The sequence below is a fragment of the Catharus ustulatus genome, chromosome 15 (assembly GCF_009819885.2).
Source record: "Catharus ustulatus isolate bCatUst1 chromosome 15, bCatUst1.pri.v2, whole genome shotgun sequence".
NCBI classification, from domain to species: Eukaryota; Metazoa; Chordata; class Aves; order Passeriformes; family Turdidae; genus Catharus; species Catharus ustulatus.
Genome location: NC_046235.1, coordinates 17,079,665 through 17,097,458, shown reverse-complemented (window position 1 = coordinate 17,097,458; position 17,794 = coordinate 17,079,665). Strand labels below are relative to the sequence as shown.

Below are 17,794 nucleotides of genomic sequence, written 5' to 3'. Positions count from 1 at the left end.
TCCTCTCCTACAAGACACTGAATTTATTTTTTTTTACACTGAGTTTTACTCAGTGCTGCTGCTTGGCTTAATATGGAAATGCCAGTTCCAGGCATTTACTCCTGGGTAGAAGTGGAGAAGAGCTGCATTATCAAATTCCAGAGGTGTTTTCCTGACAAGCTACGTTTGGATCTGTCCAGAGAGCATCCTGCAGTCCTGATCTCAGCATCCAGAACAAAGCTGTGCTGGCCAAATTATTCATTATGCAAAGAGCTATTTAAAGATCCTCCAGAACTTTAAAAAAAAAATAGTGTCTTCAGAGAGTTGGCTTAAAATTGAAGCTGCAGTGAGCTGTGCCAGTGAGGCATGGTGGAATGTGAAGCTGTTATAAATTGGCTGAAGACCTCAAATTCTGATTTTTAAATTGTTTGACTGTTTTAATTGGAAGTCACATAAACAGTGTGGCAGAGTTGCACTTCAAGATTTCTGATTTTGCAGCTTTTGATAAACAGCAAGTTTCCTTCACTGCACTTTAGGCAGTGACCTCTGGAATACACAAATAACCAGATAAGGGGGCTTGAAATAAAGCCTGAATGTCGTGGTGAAAGACTTTCTCTTCCTAGCACGTCTGCTTGGCTTCAGAACATAATCCTAAAAAAGGTCAAACATCAGCATTTCATGATTTGGCATCTCATTCTGCCTCTGCTTCTTTCCCTAAAATTATGCTCCCAGAGGTTTCTTACACATCTTGTTGGGGGTGAAGGTGTGGAGGTGTTTCCACAGGAAATTATTTTATAGCTGGGATTATTCTCTAATTTTATTATCAGCATTGATTCACTGCTGTTCTGCCATTACATGCCTATAAAAAGCATCTTTTTTGAGTGATGCCTTGCTTCTGAGTTGACAGAAGGGACCACAGGAGAGAATTTCCTCCCTGGTTGCCACAGTGACATTTTTGGGTTTGTATCTCATGTGTGTTTCCTACTGGGAATCCAAAAACAGAACAGTGGTTCCACTTCTATTTCTGAACAGATGTAAAGATTTAAAAAATTGATTAATTTTCATTAAATAAGAATTTCAGTTTCTCCTCCTCCCCAAAACAACATTCCTCTCCACACACCATATTCCTCACTGGACTGAGTGTTGAATAATTGGACCCAGGGTGAATTTTGCTCTGTTGTGGCTTTAAAGGTAGCCAGGCACTTTCTGGCAGCTGGGCTGCTTAAGGAGAGTTTTGCAGCTCATTTTTGGCTGCTTTGTTTGGTCTTGTAAATGGTTGTGGTGCCAGGCAGCTCACTGGGGGCTATTCCAGTGGAATGGCCTTCCTCTGGAGGATGAGGATGGTGCTGTGCTGGCAGGGGCTGTGTCAGGACGTCACACAGGGGTGACAGACACTCAGGTGTGGAGGCAGAGCCTTGTTCAGGCTCTCAGCTGGGCTCTGTGGCCCTGGTGAGCTGCTCTGGGCCTCCTTTGGGCCAGCATTGCTGTGCAGGAGGGCAGCCCTGGCTCTGCAGCACAGCTTTGCAGCTTCCAGGTGGCACTGAACAGCTTGGGAGGGGGAGCAGCACTGCAGAGACCAGAGCACCTCCAGCCCTGTCCTGTTTGGATGACATGATCTGTTCTTTAGCTCCTTCCTGTATCTCCAGCCTGGCCTTTTGCATCACAGTTGCTCTGGAGACCAGTTAGTGATGACCAGCACTGGGCTCAGGGCCAGCAGGGATTGGGCTGGGGCTTGTGGAGTCACTGCCTGGCTGTGGAAAGCAGCAGCTTGTTCTGGGCAGCAGCTGTTCAGTTTAAAAACCACAATTCAGGCTCTGGGACAGGGGCTCCTTCTCTGCTTCCTTGGGCTCCCCTGGGGCTTTCAGTAAATTTAAGTTAGTCCTGGGATGGGGGGTGATCCTGGGGACCTCAGAGAGGCTTTAGGGGGTCAGTGTTGGAGGAAGGACACACTGAGGGGTGATCCCATGGCAGAGGGGCTCAGCAGAGAGCCAAAGGCATCTCCTGCTGCTGGCAGGGTTATCTGATGCTCCTTGTCACTCATGACTTTGCCCTCCAAAACTTCAGCTCTGCCAAGAGCAGCATTCCTGCCCTGTAGCAGCATTCCCACATCCTCTCTGTCCCCATTCCAGCTCCTGCCTGCTCCTTAGATCTCTGTGGTGTGAAGAATTATCTTCATTTTCTGTGCCATCTGAGAGGTGCTTCCTGTGCAGAGGCTTTGGTTTAGCATAAGTTTCTGGTTCTTTTGACTTTGTCATGCTCGAAAAAGTTCAGTACTAAAAAGGGTTTTGTGTTACTTGTGGGTCAGTGCTGCCACTGTCACTGTTCCATGAGTTTGCCAGGGATCCTGGAGTTAACCACAGACACTTGGCAGAGTGTTAAACACAGGGTTCTTTTGCCTGTCAAACTGCACTGCTTAAAATCAACTCATCCCTCATAAAGAGAAGCCTTTCAAGACCTCCTGGTTGAGGTTATGGAGCAAGGGGAAAAGTTTCACTGCTGAAAATTCATGAGTTCCTGTAAGTGGCCAAGCTGAAAGAAGGTTTTATATCATGAGATCAGTGTAGGGGCTGGGAGGGGACAGCAGGCAGAAAAGCAGCCAAAGTTCTGCTGAATCATTCAAAATACAAAGAATTTTTTTTTCCTGGTGTGAGAGGACTCATCTGGCCTTTAGGTGTGAAAAAAAATTAAACTGCGAATAATGGAAGGTGGGAGCTGGAGCAGAGTAATTCCAGCCATGGGAGCTGGTACTGACAGGTGGCATTTTTAAAGCCAAGACCCTGCTCTGCAAGATGTTCTGAAATCTCTGGGTGGGATTCTGCAGCTTACCTCACTAGGAATTGCCTGGGGGTCCTGCTGGTCCCCTGTGACTTCAAAAGGACATCCCAGAGGAGCTCAGTCATGGATCTGACACCTTTCTGTCACCTTGCTTGCAGCCTTGCCTCCTCCTGTGTATGCACTGGAGCCTGCATCCCACTCTGCTGTGATCACCTGCTGTTCCAGGTGCATTCCTCAGGCCCATAGGATGAGGGATTATTCCACTTCTGTGGAATTCCACTCACTACTGGGATTATTCCACTTCTGTGTCTCTTTCCCTCCATCCTTTCATGGCTGGGCCTGAGTCAAGCAGACCTCACGGACCTAAATGCAGGTCACTCCCAATAATTTATAATTAAATCTAAAGAAGTGCCTGATGCCTGCCTGTTGGAGCTGTGCTGATGAAGGAACGCCGTGGTGCAGCTCCTGTGCTGACCTAGAGCCCAGCACTGGTGTCACAAGGACTCCAAGCCCCTTTTTTTGTCACCAGAACTCAAAGCTGTGTGTGCAGGAGGCCCAGCTAGTGCCAGGTGTGTGTGACTCATCCCCACTCAGCACTACAGAGCTCTGCAGATGAATTTATATTTTTTTCTATTCCCCAGCCTCTTGTGCTGCTGCACTGAAGTCAGATTTTCCTGCTGTGTGATGCAGGATCTGGCTGTTGGACAGGGTTTGTGTTTGTGGTGTGACATCTCCTGTCAGCTGAGTTCTGAACTGAAATAACCCAGCTCCATGGTGGACATTTCCCCTGGGAACTCACCCTGGGCCATGCCCTGAGAAGGGAAGGGGCCTCAGGGGCAGGAACTGGAGCTTTTTGTCCCCTAAAAATCCTGATTTGCTTCAGGCTGGTGCTTTGGTTTTAGCAGCCTTGAGCTACTGGAATGCTGAGTGTCCTGCAAAAGCCACATTTCCTGCAGCTCCCTGTTTCACTGAGCTCGCTAAATATCATCTCTGGGTTATAAATACCCATGGAAAGGAGCTGTGGTTCTCACTGCCTTCGCCCACCATTAATGAGCTGTTTGTTCCTTCCCCTCAGTGCTGCTGCTGCTCTTACGTTATTTTTTTGTCTCTGGCTTTGCCCATGGGGTGCTGTGTGGGAGAAGAGACGTGGCAGGGTGGCACCAGTTCCCTTCTGGGCCAGCTGTGTTGCAGTTTTATAACGTTTTCATAGAATTATTTAGGTTGGAAAAGACCTCAAAGCCCATCAAGTACAAGCTGTGCCTGATCCCCACCTTGTCCCCAGCCCAGAGCACCCAGTGCCACCTCCAGGGATGGGGATCCAACCCTCCCTGGGCAGTTCCAATCCCTGACTGTCCTTTCCATGGAGAAATTCCTGCTGTGTCCACCCTGAGCCTGCCCTGCCCAGCCGGAGGCCATTCCCTCTCCTGTCCCTGTTCCTTGGGAGAAATCCCGAATCCCGCCTGTCCCCTCCTGTCAGGGAGTTGTGCAGAGCCAGAAATTCCCCCTGAGCCTCCTTTTCTCCTTCTGAGCCCCTTCCCAGCTCCCTCAGCCCATTCCCAGCTCCATTCCCTTCCCTGGACACGCTCCAGCCCCTCCATGTCCTTCCCAAATTGAGGGTCCCAGAAATGGACACAGCACTCACAGTGTGACCTCAGCAGTGCCAGCACAGGGGACAGTCCCTGCCCTGCTCCTGCTGCCACACCATTTTTGGTACAGAAACATTTGAGTTATGCTCAAGTCTGGCTTCATACAACCCACCTGGTGGGGAAGCAGAAGTCAAACTCCACAGGAGGGGAAGAAAGTCCCAGGGTGCCAGCAGATGTGTGATACACCACAACAGACCCTAAAAATGTTACCAGCCATGCTCTCATTGCACAGTTCTAATTTCCTAACTCCCACATTTTTTACTTCATAGCTGTGATGCTCTTTTAATTTGGGCTTTTACGTTGAGTAGGATGAGGTGGTTCTGAGAATAACAACACTAGGTTTTGAGAAGGGGAACAAGATCTGGAGCTTGTCTCCTGACAAGAGCCTGCCTGGGAAAAAGGGGATTTTTCATGAGCTGGGAGCTGAAGGAGAGAGCAATCCCAAAGCAGTGACCCACTGTAGCAGGGAAATATTTTGTATTGTTGGCCTTCTCCAGCCTAAACAATTCTGTGATGCTGTTTCCAGAAGGACTCCAGTTTGACAGAATACACAGAATATTTCTGTGGTTTTGTACCACTTGAGAAGTGAAGTAGGCTAATCAGGAGATTAATTTTTTCCCTAACCCTGTTCTTAGAAGTACAGTAATTTCACGATTACAAGCCGCACTGAGTATAAGCCGCAACAGAGTAACCAATTTGTAACAATCGCGTAAAGCCGGGTTTTACTGGCAGGTTACTCGACTTGGCACCTTGGTTTGCACATCTGAGGTTGGAAATGTCAGAAAATTATTCACATATTAGCCGCTCCTGAGTGTAAGCCGCATTTCCAGGGTGGGAGCAAAATTTTGTTTGGAGCCAACACAAAGCTGCACCTTTGACCTCCCACGCCCAGGCACTCCAGACCTCTAAAGCTAATTTCTCACTCCAGCAATGCCTCATGCTCATATTCCCAACAGAATATAACACACAAGGCTTTTTAAGGATACTACTGGTGTAGCAGCACACAGCTCGTAGGTCAGAGGTACCTGCAATTAGAATTATACTGAGTTGAGCTGCTAAAGGAGGCATCAGTAACAGATGGTGATTTCTAAAGGTGAAGGTTTAAATTCCTAAATCATTCATCGCCAGCAAGCTGTAAAAAATAAAAAGAAAAACAAAAACCGTGAACTGCAGCATGTTTTAGTAAAATTTTCGCAGCAGCCAACAATATGCATGAATGCTGCTCGGTGATGCACACACACATCCACAGCAAGTGGGCAGGAGTGGAAAATCAATTCCTGCTTGTTGCACAGGTGTTTGATGAGTCGCTCAATACCCTGAACACAGATCAGATTGCATTGCTTGATGTTGTAAAGATATTTCTTCTCTCCTTTATGTCAGGATTTTCAAAATTACTTACCGACTCCATTCCGGACTCCGGGCAGAATCCGGTCCGGGTTTTCCAAATTACCGGCCGACTCCATTCCGGACTCCAGGCGGAATCCAGTCCGGGTTTTCCAAATTACCAACCAACTCCATTCCGGACTCCGGGAGGAATCCGGTCCGGGTTTTCCAAATTACCGGCCGACTCCATTCCGGACTCCAGGCGGAATCCAGTCCGGGTTTTCCAAATTACCGACCGACTCCATTCCGGACTCCAGGTGGAATCCAGTCCAGGTTTTCCAAATTACCGAATCCATTCCGGACTCCGGGCAGAATCCGGTCCGGGTTTTCCAAATTACCGAATCCATTCCGGACTCCACCAGGAATCCAGTCCGGGTTTTCCAAATTACCGACTCCATTCCAGACTCCGGGAGGAATCCAGTCCGGGTTTTCCAAATTACCGAATCCATTCCGGACTCCGGGAGGAATCCGGTCCGGGTTTTCCAAATTACCGAATCCATTCCGGACTCCGGGAGGAATCCAGTCCGGGTTTTCCAAATTACCGAATCCATTCCAGACTCCACCAGGAATCCAGTCCGGGTTTTCCAAATTACCGAATCCATTCCGGACTCCGGGAGGAATCCGGTCCGGGTTTTCCAAATTACCGAATCCATTCCGGACTCCGGGAGGAATCCGGTCCGGGTTTTCCAAATTACCGGATCCATTCCGGACTCCGGGAGGAATCCAGTCCGGGTTTTCCAAATTACCGAATCCATTCCGGACTCCAGGTGTTCTTTGTCCGTACAGAAGCCGCACCTGATTATAAGTTCCAATAGAGAGTGTGATCAAAGGTGTCTGTTCTATCACCATCTGCTGAGGGTGGGGCAGTGATCCTGATCTCTGTGGGAGATATTCTGCTAATGGGCATCCATTGAAACCAGGCAGGGCAGTGTTCTTTATCTCCATGGGATATCTCCTGTTCATGGCCATGGTTTATAAACCAGGCAGGGCAGTGTTCTTTATCTCATGGGATATCTCCTGTTCATGGCCATGGTTTATAAACCAGCTGGGGCAGTGTTCTTTATCTTTTCACAACCCATCCTTCCTCCAGCCAGTCATTTTCTGCTCATGGCCATTGAGTCCCACTGTGGCACTGATAAAATTACTGCATCCCATTGGGAGTTGCTCCAACCAGGGGGAAGAGCCCAACATTTCTTACCAAGATAAAAACAGAGGTTTTGGGACACTAAGGGAGCCCCTTTCTCCACTGGACTCCAGAGGAAAACCGGATTTCTCCACATCCCCACTGGAGCTCCGGAGGGAAACTGCACCTTGTACAGGAGCACTGCTCCAGCTGAGCCACATCTGTCACTGCAGGAGGATGCAGCCACCATGGAATGGGACTGCTGCCAACACCCTGCCTGACGGGTGTCAGGCTGTACTCTGACTGTGCCAGGGTTTGGGGTTTGTTCTTTGCAGTGCTGTATTTCTATTTTAATTTCCCTAGTAAAGAACTGTTATTCCTATTCCCATATCTTTGCCTGAGAGCCCCTTGATTTCAAAATGATAATAATTTGGAGGGAGGGGGTTTACATTCTCCATTTCAAAGAGAAGCTCCTGCCTTTATCAGCAGACACCTGTCCTCCAAACTAAAACAGCAACTTTTCATTCTTTGTCCATATATAAGCCACACCTGATTATAAGCCACACTTTGGGTTCAGACCAAAATTTTAGTCAAAATGGTGCAGCTTATAATTGTGAAATTACTGTAATTTTGTGTTTTAATTCAACCCAAGATCCACATCTTGTGTGGAAAATTCTGCCCCACAAAGAGTTAAGCTGGCTGCTGTGAGCAGTCATGGAAAGTGTTAGGCAGAGCTGTGCTGTCACTGGGAGCTGGGTTTCTCTGTTACTCACTGCCCTTCACGTGCTCTTTCTGTGTCCTTTGCCTGTTTGTAAATGATTATCTTGTGAAATGGGGAAAAGCCTGCTGTGGTGTTTCTAACAGAAAACAGCAGTAGGAAGATGTGAGCAACACAGAGCTTCCAGAAAGCTGAGTTAGGTGGAGTTTGGGCCAGCAAGGAGCAGTGTTTGTGCTGTGGGAGCTGGGATTTGTGATGGGCTCAGGCTATGAGGAGTTCAGCACTAATTTATTCCACTGTAGGGAATGGTTTTTGTGAATGATCATCATGTAATTCCACTCCCAGTTCTTACTGTGCTTCCAGAAAATACCCCAGCAGCAGGATCCCTCCTCCAGCTTAGGCTGTGTAAAAGTTTCCCTCCTTGGTGACAAACATGTTTCCTCTCTCTGTAATTCCAGATATGTGCCATCATTGGAGGAACATTTACTGTAGCTGGGATCCTTGACTCCTGCATTTTCACAGCATCAGAGGCCTGGAAGAAGATCCAGCTGGGCAAAATGCAGTAGCAGTGAAACTCTACCCTCGACTCCAAGGACAGGAGCAAAGATTGAGAGATCTACCACTACCTGTTTTTGTCTTTATTTTCTATTTGATTGAATCAGTATGTTTTTTCTCTAATCAGGCAGTTCAGTGAAGACATCTTCAACAAATCAAAGAAATCTCCATGCATTTCAGAGCTCTGAGAGGGAAAAATCAGTGGAATCAGGGTGTGGGTTTCGATTCCCTCCCCCCAGAAAGAGAGGTTGAAATGCCATGTCAGATCTAAGCAAGGATGGCAGCCTGTCCTCTGGGAGGTTCCTATGGCAGTGTACAAGCTAGGGAGTAGATGGCCAAGAGCTGAACTGTCTTGTGGCACTTTCTGGAGTTCTGTAGGATTTGCATGATCAGACAATCGACTTTTGTATAGGGCAAAATTACACATGAGGAAGAAATTCCACCCATGGTGCCAAAAAGGTGATGTATCTGTTGGTGAGGAGTGGAAAGTGTTAGTCCCCACAGCAAACCTAAGAGACAGAGGGCAGAAAGAACATCTCAAGAAATGTTTTGTGCTTCTGTTGAAAGCTCAGTTGTTCAGATACAACCTTTCTAAAGAAGTGAAAAAAGGAGAAGAGGAAGCCTTCCCCAGCTACCTTTACCTGGGTGACCTGTGATCCCAGCAGTGGAGGGCATTTCTTTTACTCTGGATGTAAAAGTGGTTTCATTTCTTCCCACTAACTGAATATCCAGTCTTTTGTTTACAGGTGGCATGAAGTAAAAACCAAACTGAGCAACACAGTTTTATGTGGCCTTTGCTTTGAAAGGGAATAGTTGTCTTTACAGCATTAGCTTTTATTTCTTCTGTTTCTAAACAGACCACCCAAAAGTCTGGATTCTGCACTTCTGCTTTATTATTGTTGTTGTTGTTGTTTTTTGAAAAGAGGTTTTATATTCTCTGTGCTCAGAAAAATGGGTGGATGAGCACAGCTTCCTCTCTTGCTTTGTGTGTGTACATTCAATACACCTGTCAAACACAGGAATTCTGACTTTTCAGGATTTAAGGTGCCTCCCTTTTCCTTTCAAACTCAGTCAGGCATCTTTTGTGAGCCCTGGACTGACACAGCTCTCCCACAGGTACACAGGGCAGCATTCCCTTGGCTGACCCTTGCTGGGAGTTTTGTTGGATCCCTTAGAATGGTACCTGAGCTTCCCTGTCCATTCCTTCAAGCCTTGCCTTCTGGAGCCTCCAAAAAACGGAGGTGGGAGGGGAAAACTCCTGCCAGGGGTGTCTTGCAGCTCATGGTGGGCATGAGGTCACAAAAATGAGACCAAATGCCCACCAGTGAATTTTCCAGAGCCTCATCAATTGTTCCTTGAGTAGTGACAGTCTCCACATGCCTTGTGAATGCCTGAGCTGAGGATACACACATTTTAAGTCTTTCAGGATGGATTTTAAAAAAAAAAAAGTTTTAAATTTCTTGAACTCAGTGCTGTAAATTCTAAGATGGGTGCAGGGTTTCTCTTGGATGATATCCATTGCCTTTTCCAGGAGGCAAAATATCCAAACTTTATGCTGTGATGATACGAATTGTTGAATATTCAGTGTTATTGTTAGAGTCAGATGCATTTCAAAAGAATTCCTGATTGTCTGATGAAATTGTCCCATTGCTTTGGAAGCAGGGAAAGTGGAGCCAGTTTTACCCACCCACCAAAAAGCAGCAGCCAGCTGCTCTCCCCTGCCATGCTCTGCCCTTGGGACAGCATTGGAATTTTTCCCTGTTCTTTCTCTGGACTGATTGCTCTTATTTTAGATGTAAACTGGATCATGGAACTTCCTGTACCCATTCATGTATGGATAGATTTTTTTTACCTTTTTTTTACCCATTTTACAAAAAGGAACTTGAAAAATGAGATGCTTGTGTTCATTTGGGGGGTGTGTCTGTGTGCCTGTGAGTGGAACCCTCTGGAGCTGGGATTTTTCCATGGCAATTGCTTCTCCTGCTGGCTGAAGGATTTCCTCTAATCCACTGTGACCAGCTGAAACTCCCAGCTAAAATATCCTCATTTTTCCTTGTGGATTTGGGGAGTCTTTGCCGACAGCTTGGGAGCAGTGGATTACAAGAATGAGATTTTTAATATTTTAGCATTTTTCTTAAACTGAGATTTATTTAGTGCATCCTTCTCCTGAGCTGAGCAAGGGGAGATCTTTGCAGTACAGTTCATTTTCTGAAATGTCTCCTCTGGTACAATTTTTTTGACACAAACAAATGTGGTTGCAGATTCCTTGTGTCCCTTGGTGTGTTATTCCCATCCTTCTGCCCATTCCCTGTCTGTGTGAAATTGCCTCCTGTGCAGTCCAGGCCAGTTCTCTAAACCAGACCAGTGAAATTGGTTTGTTTGGGTTGTTTTGTTTGGGTTTTTTTTGGAAATAACACACTTCAGCATGCTTGCTCTCTCTGCCAAAGTATCCCCTGCAATAAAGTAATAAATCACTTTTTTTTTTTTTTTTTGAGATGTGGAAACCAAATTGTACCCAAATTCTGGCAGGAGAAACAATCTGTACCTTGGTTCTCTAAACCAGGTCTAAGCCTTTGAGTGCTGCCAAGCCAGGGCCACTTCTGGGGCTGTTGGAAATTGTGGTGAGCTTGTCCTTCTGTCCTTCAGGCATGGAAATGCTTTGTGTGTTTGCAGGAGAATCTGCTCTTCATCTCTCCAGATGGGAAAGCCAGGCAGTTACTGCCTCTGCACCCATGAGATTTCACTTTTATTCTTAATTTTCTGAAGATAAAATGAACTTAGTTGTGCTTTTAAACATCCTTGCAAACAAAAGAATTTCGAGTCAGAGCAGAAGAAAACCCTCACTTGTGAGGTTCTGACTTTGCCCTTTCATTCAGTGTTCTGATAGAAGTATTTGGGTTTCCAAGAAAGACATCCCTGTAGGAAATATTTGAAATTCCCAATTTAAATTATTCCCTGTAACTCCAGACTCCACCCCACAGTGAGAACTTGAGGCATAGGATGGATGCAATGGTGGAGTTAAAAACTTCTAGCTGTTGGGAAATTTAGGTGTATTCTAGGCAGTTTCTGCACTGCTGAAGAAGATTTTTAAAAGAGAACAAAATGGAAATGGGGTACAAACATCCAGGAGAGATGCATCTGTGAATGTTTGATCTGATCCCTCAAATACTTGCATTGATGTGCGCTGTAAAAAATGAGATCTGCAATGTAGGTGGCCTTGTGTGCCACCAGCTCCTGACTATTTCTCATTTAATGCTCTTTCTCTGTGTGACACACGGGGCTGGGAATGGCTGTGATGAGTCTCTGCTGTACAAGAATTGTTTGAATTTGGAGTTTAGGGATGTCAGAGAGGGGCAGGGAGGAGGAGCAGCCCTGCCACATCTGGTACAGCAATGTTTAAAGCACAAGTCTTTTACATTTCTACATTGGAGACTGTTAAGGAGTTCTGGCATTTTGTCTTTTTAATTTGCAACCTTATGTTAATAAACTATTAGCCTTTTTAGTTCCATAATTAAAAATAAAACTCTTACATGTTTCCATTGGCTTCTTGTTGCAAAATCCATCTAAAGGGGCTTTTTTTCCTTTGGTTTTTAATTGTGATTTCAGTGAACTGAGCGTTATCACACAGTGAAATCACTGGGAGCCAGGTCACTGTGGTGAAAGTTAGCACGAGGCTCTTTTGTAATCAGCCCTGAGTCATGTCTGGACATTGAGTGCTGGGTTTTGTACAGCACCCAGTGTCCCACCCTCCTTGTTTTAAGGAAAGGTGAGTGGACTGTGCTCAGGACTCGCTGGGTTTGGCTTTCATTGTGCTCCTTGGTGTATGAAATAATCCCATTTTTGTCCCCCTCCTCCTTCAATGTCCACTTAGCCTTGCTTCATAACTAGAAATCAGTGTCTGAGGCAATTATTAAAGATTAAATAGTAAAAGGTTACACCCCAGTGAGTTTGGGCTCAGGATATCTGCACCATCTTAAGAAACCAATTCCTTTTGTGCAAGATCTTTGTGCAGGAAAAGATCCTGCCTGTCCCAGTGACTGGAACTCACATTTCCAGCAGTGATGGGTGGTGCTGAAAGTCCCTTACTCTATAAATGATAAATAAAGGCTCTGGGGAGGGGGTTTGTCCAAATCCCAGCCTGCTGCAACTCAGTCCCAAACTGTTCCAGCCTATCTTTATAAAAACCAACCCAAGCTGTGTCTCAGTCAATTCTTTGGTTCATTTCTACCAATTTTCATGGAGAATAAATTAATCTGAGTCCTGAAAATGTGTACTGGTGCCACATCTACCTGAAAGGGAAATGGTTTGTACAGGTGAGCTGGGTTAGGGGGACAGGGATGTGGGTGACAGTGACACAGGAGCAGGGACATGGGAGCCCTTGGGTGTCCCCTGGGGCTGAGGGACATGGGGGCAGTGTCACTGTGTCACTGGTGTCCCTTGGGAGTGGTGTCACTGGTGTCCCCATGGGCTGAGGGACATGAGGGCAGTGTCACTGGTGTTCATTTGGGCTGAAGCACATGAGAGTGGTGTCACTGGTGTCCCTTGGGGCTGAAGGACATGGCAGCAGTGTCACTGATGTCCCTTGAGGCTGAGGGACATGGGGGCAGTGTCATTGGTGTCCCTTTGGGCTGAAGGACATGGGAGTGGTGTCACTGTGTCACTGGTGTCCCTTGAGGCTGAGGGACATGGGGGCAGTGTCACTGTGTCACTGCTGTCCCTTGGGAGCAGTGTCACTGGTGTCCCCGTAGGCTGAGGGACATGGGGGCAGTGTCACTGTGTCCCTGTGGGCTTTGGGACATGGGAGTGGCGCTATCCCCGCTCTGTCCCCGCTCTGTCCCCGCTCTATCCCGGCTCTATCCCCGCTGTCCCCGCGCTGTCCCCGCTGTCCCCGCGCTGTCCCCGCTGTCCCCGCTGCAGCTGTGCCCTCCGGCCGCCAGGGGGCGCGGTTCTGGCGGAAGCGCTCGGCAGGCGGAAGCGGAAGCGGAAACGCTCCTGGCTCCTCTTCCGGGCGGGCGGCGCAGCGGCGGCAGCGGGTGAGGCACCGGGAGCCGCCATCCGGGGCCATCCGAGCCCATCCGGGGCCATCCCCGGCCGGCGGGGCCCGTGCGAGGCAGCGGCCGGGAGCGGGAGGGGGCGCGGGTGGCCGGGGGCCCGCCCGGAGCTGCGGGACGGGGCGAGCTCGGGCCGCGGGGGAGCTCGGCCTCCTTCAGTCTGTGCTGTCCTAAAGCATTATTGATTTAATAACGCAGCCCAGCCCGCATGGGAGGTGCCAGTGTGTGCACTTAACAGTTGTGGAGTTGAGCAAAAACAGCCTTTAATTTAATTTATTATTGGTTTAATTTATTTTTTGCTGTCAGCATCAATGGTGCCCTGACAGGCAATCCTGTAGCACAGTTAAAGTTTAGGAGAGAACAGAAGTGTTTGGGATTTGCAGAAGTGTTAACTGGGCGCTCTGGTGAGGAGCGTTATTGGAGGTGCTGGGACAGTGCGACTTCTCTCTGCGAGCCCAAAATATCCATTTTTATAAATTGGTATAAATGAGAACGGTGGCGTGACTGCAGGCAGGATCCAAGCGTCCTGAGTTTTGGATTGGAAGAGTGATTTGAGTGTGTCGATAACAGAGAAGTTCAGGGAATAGGCTTCAACCTTACTTGGAGCCCGGGATATCAGTTTGTTGATCAGTGGTGGGATTAAAGAGTTAAAATTGGTTTTTTATGCCACAGCAGACTCCGTGGGTGTGGGTGATGAAGTGCAGCGTGTGTGCTGTGAGCTCCTCTCCAACTGTTGGATTTTTTTTTTAAATTTTATTTTATTGTTTGTGCAGCCAAAATGAAGTTCAACCCCTTTGTGACCTCGGACCGCAGCAAGAACCGCAAAAGGCATTTCAATGCCCCCTCCCACATCCGCAGGAAAATCATGTCCTCGCCCCTGTCCAAGGAGCTGCGGCAGAAGTACAACGTGCGCTCCATGCCCATCCGCAAGGACGACGAGGTCCAGGTACCGCTCTGCCTCCCCTCGGCTCCTCTCTGGGCAGTTTGCAGCAGGAATTCCTTCATGGAAAGGCACTGGAACTGCCCTGGGAGGTTTGGAGTGCCCATCCCAGGATGTGGCACTCAGTGATCTGGGCTGGGGACAAGTTGGGAATGGGTCATAATTTGGGTTTGATGATTTTGGAAGGTGTTTCTGGGATGGTGTTTTCGTCCCTTTGCAGCCTGTGCAAAAGGGAAGGATGAGACAAACTCATATTGGTGCTGGAGCTTTGCCCTCAGCGTGGCTGAAATAATCTGAGTTTATCAAGTCATGATTTGAGCTGTCACCCAAATTCACCTCAGTGACAGGGATGACACAGGAACACAAATGTGCTGGCAGTTCTGCACTTCAGCTGCATGCACTGATCATTGTGCTGAATTAAAAACTTCCAGCAATAAAGCATAAAGCAAATAATTACTTCTTTTTTATAGGCTGTTTGTACCTGTGGTATTTGAAATACTGGGTTAGAAATGAGGCCAAGCTAAGTGGCTTTTTTATAACAAATACAATGATAGGTGAAAAATTAGGGTAAAAAGTGAAAAATACAAAGAGCTGTCTCATTAGAGTTTACTGCAGGGAAAATGGGGGGAAGCACAATCCTGATCCATTGTTCCATGTTGGCAGTGCTGAAGTTTTCAGGTCACTATGGCTTTGTGGCTTGTGTGTGCACAGAGCAGAGCTGGGGATTCATCCTGGGGAATTCTCTGTGGTTGGTGAGATGGGTGGCTGTCCATGGGCGCTGTGGGAGCGTGGCTCAGTGTGTTCACTCTCTGCAGGTGGTCCGAGGACACTACAAGGGGCAGCAGATTGGGAAGGTGGTGCAGGTGTACAGGAAGAAATACGTGATCTACATCGAGCGCGTGCAGCGGGAGAAGGCCAACGGCACCACCGTGCACGTGGGCATCCACCCCAGCAAGGTACGGGGGCACCTGGGGGCTGGCACCTGTCAGGACGGCTGGGGGGGCACCTGGGCATGCTGGGGGTGGGCAGAACTTGGTACCAAGTGCTGGGAATGCACCTGGGTCAGGGTGATGGAGCAGCCCTGGGAGTGCTGGTGGCCAAGAGCCCCCCATGCCCTGGGCTGATCCCAGTGGGCAGCAGGAAAGAGGTTGGGATTGTGTCCCTGTGTCCCCTCAGGTGAGAGCTCACCTGCAGAGCTGCCCCAGCCCAGAGAGCCCAGAGGAGGCTCCAGGATGAGCAGAGGATGGAGCAGCTCTGCTGGCAGAGCTGGGATTGTTCACCTGCAGAGGAGAAGCTTTGGGGTGACACAGCTGTGGCCTCAGTGCCTGAAGGAGCTGCAGGAAAGATGGAGAGAGAATTTACAAGGGATGGAGTGACAGGACAAGGGAGAATGGCTTCACACTGACAGAGTAATGGGATATTGGGAAGGAATTGTTCCCTGCAGAGGGTGCCCAGAGCAGCTGTGGCTACCCCTGGATCCCTGGAAGTGTTCAAGGCCAGGTTGGACAGGGCTTGGAGCCACCTGGGATAGTGAAAGCTGTCCCTGCCCAGAACAAGGTGATCTTTAGGTTCCTTCTAACCCAAACCATTCTGTGAATAAGGAATGGAGATGCTGCCTCAAGGAAATATTTGAGCAAAAATGTGAATTGAAACCAAGAACTCCTCGCTGTTTCTAGGAGTAGAAAGCTGCTAGAGGCTTTGGAATCTTGGTAAAATCCTTCTTTGAAGAGATTGATCTTTGCAAAGCACAAAATCACTTAAAACAATCCTTAATCTTTGCTATGTGGCCCTTGCACTGGATGAGGAGTATGGATGTTGGAGAGGCTTAAAGAGATGCTCAGAATTGTGATTGTCCCTGCAGGCAGTTGTGACAATGAATGCTTGTGAGTCTGGATTTAGCCTGAGGAATTTAGAGCTGCTGAAAACCAGGCAAAGCCTGTTTAGATCATAACAGGAAACATTTTGAACTAAACAAAAGAACTTGCCAAAACCTGGCTTGAAGCAGATGAATTCAGTCTGCTTCAGCCTTGCCATGTGGGCACAGAGATGGAAGTGTTGGTGGAAAAAATCCAGTTGTAACAGGTTTGCTGTGTAAATGGTTGGTGTGTTCAGCAGAGGGAGGGCAGAATTATTCCAAAACATCACGACTTGTGTGCAGCAACAACATCTGACTGACAAGGTGACATTGTGGTGCATGTATCTGTGTGCTGAACAGCAGTGAGAGAAATGGAATTTTCTGCTGGTTCTTCACTCTGTGAAAATTTTCATTCATTGGGAGCTAGAATAAAGCTTTGCAGAAAGATTCTGATGATTAATGCAAAGAAATCAGAGAAATGTTTTGTTGCAGACTTGCAGGGGGCTATGTGAACAGTTTGTACCTCCTGGGCAGAGAGGTGGGCATTACAATTGAGAGAGACCTAAATGCACAAGGAATTAAGGACAAAGTGTGCTTGTAAGAGATTTCTAGGATTTGATTGTTACTTTTATTTTCCAAGCAGTGCTTTCAGTAATACCAGCACAGCAATTTCTTTGCCAGTTTGAGGAGGCAGGAACAGGAATTGTTGGATAAATCCTTCCCTGAGAGGATGGTGAGGCAGAGGGTGCCTGGAGAAGCTGTGGAAGTGTCAAGGCCAGCTTTGAGTGCTGCCTTTGTGGTGGTGGGAGCAGCTCTGTGCATTTGGTACTGCTGGGCAGTGACCCTGAATTCCCTGTGCTCCCTCCAGGTGGTGATCACCAGGCTAAAGCTGGACAAGGACCGCAAGAAGATCCTGGAGCGTAAAGCCAAGTCCCGCCAGGTGGGCAAGGAGAAGGGCAAGTACAAGGAGGAGACAATTGAGAAGATGCAAGAATAGATGGTTTCCTGATTGACACCATTAAAAAAACTGCCAAAATTCAACCTGTTGTGTGTCTTCTTTTAAAAATCTGGATGTGTCCTGCTCGGCGTTTAAATATTTCTTCCTGTATTTTGAGTTTGTAAAAAATACACTAAATTAAAAAGCTCTTTTTACTGTATTTTATGGTTTTTACCTATTTTTACTGTTAAGAAAAACAGTTTTTTCCCTGTAAAGAACCTGAAAGAACAGTGCAATCCTGAAACATCCATCTTAATAGTCATTGTATTTCTGTCTCTTCATTAGATGTTTCCATGGCTTTCTTTTTTATTATTAACATGTTAATTGTGTGCACTGTATATATAATTAATTCAGGTCTTACATTAATGGCAGAGCTTGAGGACAAAGAGGCAGAGCTGACTGGCTTGGGAAGGGATGGGATGAAGCAGTCTCAGTGCTGTTGGTGGTGCTATTTTTGAATTTTCTGTCAGAGGAAATCTTTCCTGGCATTTTGTACCTCCATAATTGAGAGCTGCTGCAGCGAGTTGAAGACAGCCCTGCAGTTAAATGACTTTACTGGCTCAGTGAATGGGCCTCTAATTGCTGGGAGAGAGGGAAAGAAATTCATCTGCCTGAACAACAATGGAATCTATAAAAGAGGATGCTGGCAATTGAGGAAAATTGCATTTTAGAAGCCATTCATGGGGCTGACAGTGAAGCTGTGTCAGGTGGACTGGCAGTGCATTTCTGTCATGAGGGCTCAGAGGTTTTGTCCCTCCAGCTTGTGCTGCTT

The 17,794-nt window shown here is 47.4% G+C and overlaps 2 protein-coding genes across 2 annotated transcripts in view; both read left to right on the top strand.

Moving 5' to 3' along the window:
• Positions 1 to 11,716, top strand: part of ERGIC1 (endoplasmic reticulum-golgi intermediate compartment 1) — a 59,827-nt gene extending 48,111 nt beyond the window's left edge. Inside the window, exon 10 of the mRNA XM_033073047.1 lies at positions 8,083 to 11,716. Coding sequence (XP_032928938.1) covers positions 8,083 to 8,190 — 108 coding nt within the window. The 3' untranslated portion in view covers positions 8,191 to 11,716. The remainder of the gene's footprint in view (positions 1 to 8,082) is intronic.
• A 1,409-nt stretch (positions 11,717 to 13,125) lies between these two features.
• Positions 13,126 to 17,066, top strand: RPL26L1 (ribosomal protein L26 like 1). The gene is made up of 4 exons (XM_033073535.1): positions 13,126 to 13,212; positions 14,004 to 14,176; positions 14,986 to 15,126; positions 16,894 to 17,066. Exons 2-4 carry the CDS (start codon positions 14,009 to 14,011, stop codon positions 17,020 to 17,022), a joined length of 438 nt encoding a protein of 145 aa, XP_032929426.1. The 5' UTR covers positions 13,126 to 13,212; positions 14,004 to 14,008; the 3' UTR covers positions 17,023 to 17,066.
• Positions 17,067 to 17,794: the final 728 nt, after the last annotated feature.